The 11,194-nt window shown below is 38.6% G+C and overlaps 1 protein-coding gene and 1 long non-coding RNA gene across 3 annotated transcripts; both read right to left on the minus strand.

Moving 5' to 3' along the window:
- Nucleotides 1–3,753: 3,753 nt before the first annotated feature.
- On the minus strand, nt 3,754–4,633 carry LOC113648713. Its single transcript, XR_003442003.2, has 3 exons — nt 4,589–4,633; nt 4,260–4,399; nt 3,754–4,146 (listed from the first exon to the last, which is right to left on the minus strand). It is a non-coding gene; the product is annotated as an uncharacterized LOC113648713 (long non-coding RNA).
- Nucleotides 4,634–7,275: 2,642 nt separating this feature from the next.
- Nucleotides 7,276–10,486, minus strand: LOC113648705 (macrophage mannose receptor 1-like). 2 transcript variants are annotated; one of them, XM_047802931.1, is made up of 6 exons: nt 10,317–10,486; nt 10,052–10,090; nt 8,588–8,974; nt 8,041–8,382; nt 7,462–7,824; nt 7,276–7,374 (listed from the first exon to the last, which is right to left on the minus strand). In XM_047802931.1, the coding sequence occupies exons 2-6, from the start codon at nt 10,086–10,088 to the stop codon at nt 7,361–7,363; spliced, it is 1,143 nt and encodes a 380-aa protein (XP_047658887.1). In that variant the 5' UTR covers nt 10,089–10,090; nt 10,317–10,486; the 3' UTR covers nt 7,276–7,360. The 2 variants fall into 2 exon arrangements, with proteins under 2 accessions (XP_047658887.1, XP_047658886.1); XM_047802930.1 differs by having other exon boundaries at nt 8,588–8,977.
- Between the last annotated feature and the right edge of the window lie 708 nt (nt 10,487–11,194).

Here is an 11,194-nt window from a genome sequence, read left to right on the forward strand (position 1 = left end):
TTCTGCTGCTACTTTTATGACTGTGACTTGTATTCTTTACTTTGTGTTATTTATTTTTTTTGTCACGCTCATGCTGGTGGCTTACTTGAAGTGTGTATTTTTTTTTGTTTATTTCAGGAGCTGAAGGCTCTAGTGAGGGAAGCTAGCTGTCTTGGCCCTGTGGTGGTGTTTCTCACAGTGTGTTTTTGCCATTGATATCTGCATCTCCCTCACTTAGAGTGGGTGTGGTGTGAGTGTTTGTGTTGGTGAGTAGTGTGTCTTAGGATACTCACTGTTCAGCTAGCTGCCCTACTGGTAAGCCTCAGCCAGAAAGTTTCTTGTTTTTCTTTATTTCTTGTCTCTGTTTGGTCAACAGTTTTTATTAAATTTTAACTATTATTGTGCAATAAAAGTATTTTGTATTAATATCCACGTCTCCTGCATTCAGTGGTAACAAACCTGTGTGCTATGTTTGGGTATAAATTTCCCCGTTTATAGAAATGGGATGGCGTAGTCAGCTCTAATTTTTAGTTGTATATTGTGTCAATTCTTGCCCTCCACCGCCCCGCCACACTCTGTTTCCGTGACAAACGACGGCCGATAAAACGGAAGCCATTTATTTCCTATGGAGAGTCACAAGGTCGCTGCGTGAGGTGCCGACCATCTGCGGATCCGTAATTTTCGGATCCGTTTTAAGCGTTGGATCCGTTAAAAAATTTTAACTTTTGCGACTACACCGCATCCGATATGCCGACCGGATGTGATGTATTCCAATGTTGTCCAATCAGGTTCGTGTGCTCGAGGTGATAAGAATTATTAAAAAAGTATTAACATAAACTTTAGTAATTTTTAAACTTTATCCAAAACAATCTTTTTGTTTTAAATACATTGTTATTGATAAAAAAAAGCAATAAATTATTAATATTTATATATTGTTATGTTATGTATTATTTTTAATGTTGTTCCCATGTTTCCTCAAAAATGATTCGCGGTCTTTCTGGATTGCATTGATTGTTTGTACTCCTAACTTCGTTCACCATGATAAATGCTAATTAAGTTTGCAAACATTTAGCCCATTTCGGTAACACGCTTCCATGCTTCATTTTTCCTGTAAGCATCTCTGTATGATTCAAGAGTTGGATCATAAAGTAACATGTGTTCGGAGACCGCGAGAATCGCTTCTCTCCCATGTTGACGTCTGCACGAACATATTGCGTGCGACTGTCACTAGGGGGCCAAATCCGACAGTCGTGTCCGTTTGTCGTGTGCAGTGTGAAGGCCGCTTGAGCGTTGGATCCGTTAAAAAACTTTGCGACTACACCGCATCCGATATGCTGACCGGACAGGTTTTTATTAACTGAACTTAATTGCTACAATTTCTGTTTTCTTTACGTTAATTTTGCTTAATTAACGTAAAGAAAACAGAAATTGTAGCAATTAAGTTCAGTTAAGAGAATTTCTGTTCTGTCAGGACCACTTTGTCAAAAGAGAATTTATAAGATGATATGCATACAGTTAGTGTTGGTGGTATGCTTCTGTTCTGGACAAAAATCCACGCGGCATCTGTGCGCATGCATGGTCCGAGTGCAGAGAGCAGCGACTAGAAAATAGAATACACCCCCCATATAATAGAACCACTATTCATGCATAGTATTAGATATGCTCGCTTACGCATTTTTGGAAAGTAGTAAATGAATGAATGAATGGATAAATAAATAATTAAACAATTAGAGAGAGAGGGAGAGAGAGAAAAATGTGGAGATTTATGACGTAAACTGGTACAAGGAACACGGGTTCCGGCATGGTGGAGTCGGGGTTGGAGGAGGGAGTTTAGATCACGCAGCAGTGAAGCGCTAGAGCGGCTCTATGAATTGGAATTTAAATTGTCGGGTAATATGGATGTCGTAACCGGATTGGTGTGCCGTCGTGGACAGCTGATTAACAGCTAATGCACGCTTGACGACGTGGCCTGCAAGTTTAGTTAAGTTAAGTTTAGTTAAGTTCCATTTAAGTGTAAAATAGCATTAAGAGTGTACAGTAGCGAGTAAGTAAACGAAAGTAAAAGTGTTCGTACAAGACAAAATTCCTCCTCCTCTGCCTGTTTAATCTTCCCTCAACCCCCGTGCACATCTTCCGTAAAGTAAAACCAGTTTATTTTTTTTAACATTCTCTTTTATTACTGTTTGTTTTTATACATTATTTCTCATTTATGAATACAGGTACTGTACATTTTTCATATTCAAAACAACTGAAGTGGAATTTTGCGAGCAGGAACGGAACCTCTTACCTGTCGCCCCCCCCATTTTCATGATTTTTGCCTAGATGACATACCCACCTAAAAAGTGGTACAGCTCCCATATACTTTGACAGACAGAGGTGAGCCTGGTCTCATTGGAAAGAAGAGAGTCTCTAGTTTCTGATACATGTATGGTGATGATACAGGGTGATTCTAGGCCTTACTGACACAGAGTTACAGAGGCTAGAACGGAGGGTTTTTATTTCCGTTTGAGTTTCCGACTGATTACATACATTGCTGTATTTAATGATGGTAGGTAAACAACAACTGACGGTCATAGCCACATATCTTGGCTTTCACCAAAAAAAAAAAATTAAGTCAAAAGACTCAAAAATGGATTTTATATGAATATTTTTCTACGGACATGTCCGTCTGTTCATGATTTTCTTGTTTATATGTTTACTGTATAACTTTGTATAAAAAGACTGCATGCTTATTTCAAAAGTCCTATAACAAAGACAACCCCTCTGCCTAGAAGCCTGCTGTGAAAAAAGTAAACTGACACCTTGAGGTGTGAGAATGTGAAAAGTTCGAGAATTGCGCAATAAAGTTGAATAAAATTAATATGCGCATGCTCATTGCACAGCCCGTCCTCACCAGATGTATCATGTTGCATCTCGTTGGAATCGCCTCCTTATTGGCTAAAGAGCTATGATGCTCACGAAACATCAAATCGCTACTGGAGGGAGCAATTGTCAGTCAAAGGGAGGGTGTCCCACATAGCATGGAGAGACCTCATTGGCTTCTTAGCTGCCTATCTCTGCACCACAGGCACTGATTGGCTCATGAGAGGGCTTGTTTGATTCGGTAGACCCTGGATTCCAAATCTGATGCATGAGTGTAGTTTTGTAAGCCTCCAATGAGAAGTAGGAGCCGAAACAAAGGACGGAAATGAACCGCTGTTTACAGTTTTCGGTCAGAAACGTAATACTTGTGAGGCGAGCAAAGCGTTTTGGATTAAAAGGCTTACATATTCCAGTACCTTGGACTCTTGGGGATTTTTTTACAAGCATTTGTTTTGGAAAATACATTAACATTAGTGACAATGTGAAGAAAGGGAAATTGGCGAGAATGCATCAACTTCATTGTAAGTTCATTGTAACTTTTAAGCATTAAATCCTCTAAATACACAGTTAAATTATATACTGTTTGAAAGCTTAGACTCTCAGGATTTTATTAAGCCCACACACAAAGCATAATATGATTTATAGCAGTCATAGTAATTTAACCATTTGATAGCCACCTGAACTAGGTGGCGCTAGTTTGGTTTGTTTACTTACCGTTAATGGGATTTCAATTCATTTAAACGGGGAAAATTGTTTTGAGCAATTTGAGATACGAGCAATTTGAGATATGAGCAAGGTCACGGAGCGAATTAAACTCGTATCTCGAGGCATCACTGTACTTATTGACAGTATGAGATGGTATCGATTAACGATAGTTGGTGCATGCAGATTTACTAGATTTACTCTCACTAATACAGATTTTATACATGCAGATTTAATAGTGCATACTTCAGTTCTAGCAGGACCCAGAACAAACTAATGGTGATATTAAATCACATACATCAAAGAAAACAAACAAAATACAAAGAGAGGAGTGCTGAGACAAGTAGCAAAAAATAAATAAAACCAACAAAACTAAGACATCGACTAAGTGACTCACAGTTAAACGCCTCAGTAGAGGGAAGAGTTGACGTAAAACAAACACAGAGCTGCCAACTAAAATACACGGCGTGAAGCCCCGTTGTACCGAGTTGGAGTCAAAGCGACCCACAACGGTATTCTCAGAGGCAAAACAGCAGCGCAGTCATACCCATGGACGTAACCCCCTCATCCCCCAGAAAGTGGTTGGACAACCAGATCAACCTGCTGAGCATGTTACAGTATGTTATAAAAAATAAATTATTGTTAAAAATGTTATTATTTATTAAATAAATCTTATTAAATAAATCGCAACAAACAGGGACCAAAATAATACGTACCAGCGATTAGCAGTTATAACTCTCATTAAACGCAATCATCTTCACTAGATTGATTTTTTTGGTTCACAAACTGGATGCCAACCTGCACTGTGATAGCAGACAGCCCACGCTAACAACAGCGGGACAATATTGTCCTATAGCTGTAAACAGAGCACATGAGTAAGCACACAGATAAAGTTTGCAAGACAAGTTACCACGTGGTTTTACACACACACACACACACACACACACACACACACACACACACACACACACACACACACACACACACACACAGACAGACACACACACATACACACACACATACACACACACACACACACACATACCTGGGGAAAGCCATGAATGGGGTCCCACGAGAGGGCGGTGCCAGCAATGACGCATAGCCAGGTAACCCAAAACCTGCCTTTATATAATTCATTCACTGATCACATGACCCAGCAATCAATTAGTCTCATACACTCGGCTACACAGGCATTCATACACCATCCTAATGGTAGCTGCACAACAATAAATGACCATATCTTCTGCATAAAAATGGAAAGATGCATTTTGAACATTTTCACCTAGACAGTTTATATAAATAGTGAATAAAAGTGGCTCTAAAATGGAGCCTTGCGGGACCCCTTTACGAATTGATAAATATTTTGACATTAGGCCATCAACTTGCGTAGCTTGAGTCCTATCAGTGAGGTAGTTAAAAAACCAGCCCACAGAGTGCTGAGATATACTTATACTGATCAGTCTCTGCATTAATATACTATGGTCAACAGTGTCAAATGCTTTGGACAAATCAATGAACATAGACACACGGTGTTTCTTATCATCAAGTGCTTTGACTATATCATTAATTACATTTATAGCAGCAGTGGTTTTGCTATGTTTTACCATAACCTTCTACGACCTGGTGTCCAAATACTGTACGTGGACATCACTGCAACTAAAATGCAAGGCCAAACCAAAGCTCGGGTCTTAGGAGGTTAATATTGGAGTTGTGTTTCCTCTCTGAGTCTTAGGAGCTTTAACTCCTTTTGTTTATTGTGTTATACCAGAGGAAGTGGGACAGGTAAGATGTCGTGCGACTTCCATTGTACCACACGTAGGTAACTCGACGTTAAATACATTAGATAATAGGTGTACGCCACCGCCTGTATGTTTCTGTTTAATAGCTTAGAGTAGGGAAGTATAGGCACTCTGCGATGAAAAGTTTCTTTTCTTGTTTATTTTCCTTAGTTAGGTTAGAGGTTTAAAACAGTTAGTATTCGTTTTGTTGTTTTTCTTTATTTACTTTGGCATCACTAACGTCTCATTTTCTCTTGGGTTTATATTTTTATATTTTGTTTGAGTTGTCCATTTATCTCCTTTCTCACCTGTATATAATAAATCACACATTTCGTTGTTATTATTTCATGTCCCTGCATTCTTCTTTTTGCTTACTACACCCACAAAATTACCACAACCACAAATGTTACTCCTTACCCTAGACAACTTTTAAAAGGTTGTAACAATTATACTCCACCTCGGTGTACCTTTGGACATTTCTATATTTATTGTACTTCTTTTGTGCTGTTGGTACTTTGTCAAAGTAGCTGCAGTTGTAACACTTTACACTGTGCTGTTGACTGAACCAGAGTTGTGCATGGATGTAATGATGGGCCGGGAACAGCAGATGCTGAATCTGTATGCAGAGATTTAATGAGAAGGCAAACATTCCAAAACAGTAGGCAAAGGGAAAGTCAAAAAACAGGCAAGAAATTCCGAAAAGCAGAGAGCAAAATCTGCGTGGCAAACAAATCTGACAAACAAATCTGACAAGCAAATCCAAACACAATAAAATGAACAAATTGAACGAGGGCAAAATACAGCAAGACAAGCATTGGAAAAGCAAGGTAATGCAAGGAAAACACTAATATTACATTGCATTAAACAATAGCACAAGGTTTCCTCTGGTGGGCTGGAGGGGAAACTCAGGTATTGCTGTAACAATGGGGTTATTCTTCTTCACTAAATCTACACTTCTGTTTAGTGAAAGTGGTTTTAGTTTGATGACAAATTTAAACCTTACCCTAACTTTTAGCCCTGCATGTTTGTGATGTGGAACACAAAACACAGAGATACATTCATTCATTCATTCATTTTCTACCGTTTTATCCGAACTACCTCGGGTCACGGGGAGCCTGTGCCTATCTCAGGCGTCATTGGGCATCAAGGCAGGATACACCCTGGACGGAGTGCCAACCCATCACAGGGCACACACACACTCTCATTGACTCACGCAATCACACACTACGGACAATTTTCCAGAGATGCCAATCAACCTACCATGCATGTCTTTGGACCGGGGGAGGAAACCCCCGAGGCACGGGGAGAACATGCAAACTCCGCACACACAAGGCGGAGGCGGGAATCGAACCCCGACCCTGGAGGTGTGAGGCGAACGTGCTACCCACTCAGAGATACAATAAAACACAAACTTGAAATGTACTTTTATTTGATAGGAAACTGGCAGCAGTCATTACAATCCATATCCTTACATATTAAAGAAACAACTGCTCAGAAATCCCAGGTATAGAAACCGTCAACATGTCATTATGCAGACATCCTGATAACAGACTCAGATGTCTAAAATATAAAGAATAATGATGATTTTACCATAACTGTTTACAAGCGTGTTCTACGCTTCCTGCATAGGTGTAAATGAGCTGAATATGATATAGTTCTTTATTCTTAGAAAGCAGGAAAAAAAAAAGCAATTATATGTGCAAACCAACACACTGTAGTTTAAACATCAGGTTAATAGATTTCACCAACATTACCCAGAAACCCCTTTATTAATAACAACAGTCAATAATAATAATAATAATAATAATAATAATAATAATAATAATAATAATAATAATAATAATAATAATAACAACAAAATATTGTTATTATTATTATTATTACTATTATTATTATTATTATTATTATTATTATTATTATTATTATTATTATTATTATTATTATTATTAATGTGTAGAAGAGAATAAATGAGACATTGCTGTAGATCGGCTGATGCTGGACACAGATGATGGACCACAACTTGTCTTCAGTCTTCATGTTTAATAAAACAAATCTTCAAATGAGAACCAAAAAAACAATTTTAAATGCGATTTCAAAAAAGTGCAGTAAAACACAAGCATACAAAAACACTGTGACTAACCATCATAGGTAGAGCAGATGAAGTTGAGCTTCTGGCTCTCAGGCAGCTCGATCCACTTCTGCTCTCCTCCAGACTGCACTGCTCCGCTTCTCTTCTCATGACTACAGTCTTCATTCCAGGTCCCATTCCCTGGTGCCCAGCCCTCATAGCAGATTATTGATCCAACAACCCAGAACCAGACACGCTGGGCGCAGTCGTGACGCAGGCCGAGCCACACGTGTTCAGTGGAGGCGTTTTGAGTCACTTCCTTCACCCAGAGCTGCATCTCCTCGGTGCGCACTGACACCAGGTCATGATAATGGTTCCTGCAGTATGTCAGAGCTTCCCACCAGGTCAGCTTCTCCTTAATCAGGATCAGTTTATCTGGATAAAAGAGGCAGCATTCAATAAAAGCTAAAGTGAACATTTACAACCCAATAGTTTTTTTCATCTTTTATTTAGCCGAAGATTTAAACAGGGATCTGGATATAATATCCTGAAAATATTGTTAATATAAATATATTTTTCTGCAAATTTTATAAAAAAAAGTGTAATTATCTCTCTCATATCCAAAAATTAAAACCACATCATTTAACTCACTCTCATGGCAGATGAACGGGAGTTTTTCTGTGCAGTTCACATCAGTCCAGTAACGTTGCTCAGACTCAGACACTGCAGCACAGATCAAACTTCCACTGGGTTTGTCAGATCTCCAGTATCTGAATGTGGAGTTACTCTGATCTGACCAATTCCAGGAGTCATTAAACAGACCGATCCAAGCAAGTTGAGTGTTTGAACCTCGAAGCAGACTCCAGATCTCATCATTCTCCGTTTTGTTCCTCACACTGACCAGGTCAGTGTAGTTCTCTCTGCAGTAGGTCTGAGCTTCAAGCCATTCCTTTTTTTCATTAATCAATATGTAATATGTGCCAGTGCTATTTCCTAAAAAAACAAACAATTACAAAGTGACAGCATGAATTGCTTTTGTAATTTCTCTAAATTCTGTCTATACACTGGCCATAAATTTACAAACGTTGGAAAACAATAAATGCTGATCAGCCAGATAGACTTCAGCAGTGTGTAAAATAATTACCATTAATACCATATATTATTTTTGACACTTATGGTCATGAATATGTAGATTTACCTTTATAACAAACAAATGGTAAAGATAGGGTACATATTTCATCATACAACTCGCCATATGTTTTTCCCACAACAACACAGTACTCAACTCCCCCAGCATTATTTGGTTGTCTGCTCCCCCAATGTGTGTAAGTGACTCCGTCTCTGTAGAAAGTTTGGTCGTCCAGAGACCATAGCCATCTCCCAGGTCCTGCTCTCTGTAGACCAATCCAAGCTTTCTTTGCATTTTCCTTCATCAGTGTGTGATTCAGCTTCTTCATCTCTCCCATGTTGCTGATGGTTGCCAGATCAGTGTAATTCACTCTGCAGTAAGTCTGAGCTTCACTCCAGGTTTTATTCTCATTCACAAAGTGATAGTGATGAGGAATATATGCTCCTATACCACATACTACTGTGAAAAACATAAGAAAGAAAAATAAAAGTTAAAATATGCCAGGTAAAAGATCCACCACGAACCATTGTACACTTAACAAACAAAAGTGACTTTTTTAAACCCGTTTTTTTTCCACTCTGTAATTTTTCTATTTTGTGGAATCAGAAACAGAAACTAAAGCATGACAAAATGTATTATAATATAACATTAGCTAAGCAGCTAAAAATGAATTCAAGTTGTTCAACATCAACATGATCATTTAATCCATGAAAAATGGACAAATGTTTCTTGTGCGATTCTTTATTTTGTTTGTAATCAGATCATCAAATGTCTCTTTACACTTCATAATAAAACACTTGTGTCTCTGTTTATGTTTCATTCAGCTTGGAATCACCCTAAGTGATGCTGTTATTAGAAAGATTACAGTCTGCTTTTTGTAGATTTATGTGAAATATTCATGAGGTCAGGTGCATATTAAGTATATTAAGTTAAATATATGTTAGAAAGCTTCCTTGAGAATAGACCTCATGATTAGGATCTCACAGAACACAACAAGGTTTGTTAAGCTCACAGCTAATGTCATGTTCCTGTTTGGAGTTTTATTTAAATATGACAAATAGTGACCATGCACAAAACTGTATTGTAAAAGCAGGACATGGCTTTTAAAATGGCTTCAGATAAATATAGTCTGATGTCTGTGTTTGTGCTAAGACGGAAGTATCGGACAGCCAGTGGGCAGACATTTATGCTGCGGCGCCCGGGGAGCAGTTGGGGTGTTCGGTGCCTTGCTCAAGGGCACCTCAGTCATGGCCAACCCAAGACTCGAACCCACAACCTTAGGATTACGAGTCAGACTCTCTAACCATTAGGACATGACTTGCTCCCCAAGAATACAAGAATTGGCATCAAAATAAAGTTCCACCCAAGTCATTTATAGCTGCTCATTCACAGAGTCTGTCATTTACTTCTAAATAACACACACACACATACACACACACACACACACACACACACACACACACACACACACACACACACACACACACACACACACACACACACACAAACTGTGTACATTGTGTACACACTGACCTGAGAAGAGCAGAGTCACTGAAACGAGGTGAACCATATCTGTAAAGAAATTGTCAAAAAAAAACCACATTTCCAACATTACAACTTATGAATTAACAATCTGACTCTTTCTATGTTCTGTTATCAGTTATAGCTGTAGTAAAGTTATTAATTTACCAGTTTCTCTCTCTCTCTCTCTCTCTCTCTCTCTCTCTCTCTCTCTCTCTCTCTCTCTCTCTCTCTCTCTCTCACATAAATAAATACATGAATAAATAGATATGCGTACCTCATATACGTCATGTACTCCACACAGGGTGTGTGTTACGAGTGTTCTTCTGTTCTTCACCTCACTTTGTGCACCTGAACCTAACAAACCTCTTATTATACAGTATTACTGCCCTCTTTCAATCCCACCCATCACTTTACATATTCCCTAAGGTACAGATATAATCTCAGTATCTGCTGTTCATCAGAGTTTTGATGTTCTAGTGACGCTGTTGTTATGTGTTTTTTCTTTGGAACATATTTGAATGACAGATATATCTGTGTTCATAGTTACAGAATAAAGCCTGCAGGGTTTTCTAGGAATTTGGATAAACAAAAGACAGTTGAACAGAAAGAGTTGAATTTAAAGGATGGAGAATGTGAACTTAGTTCTGAATCTTATTGTATTGTCTTGAACAACCCAAAATTCTGGTTTGCTTTATTACCATATTTTTTTAGACAATTACAATCTACGGTTTTTAACATCAGGGCTCTCAAGTATCTCGCATTGAGAGTGACAGTCACACATTTGGGTCTTTTCTCATGCTCTCCTGCCACACATTGTATTTCTCACGCAGAAAATTTTTTTGACTATTTATCATATTTAATAAGCCGCAGCACCCAAAATGTATCAGTCCGCACCGCTGTCTCTATGGAACCGGGCAGGAATCAAGCTCGTCTCAGTTCTTAGTTGAGTCTGACACTTATCAGCCAATCAAAAAAAGAGGCTACACAATAGCCAATGAGAAAATAGCACTATTGTATCTGGGTAAGATTTAACACAACAACTAATGAAAAAAAAACATTCATTACAGATGGTATTTTCAATGGTCGTTTTGAACAAACCCTCAACACGAAACAGCTTGTCTCTGGACGGGACATTGTCCTCCATCATGACCC

This window comes from Tachysurus fulvidraco, chromosome 18, assembly GCF_022655615.1.
Source record: "Tachysurus fulvidraco isolate hzauxx_2018 chromosome 18, HZAU_PFXX_2.0, whole genome shotgun sequence".
Lineage (NCBI taxonomy): Eukaryota > Metazoa > Chordata > Actinopteri > Siluriformes > Bagridae > Tachysurus > Tachysurus fulvidraco.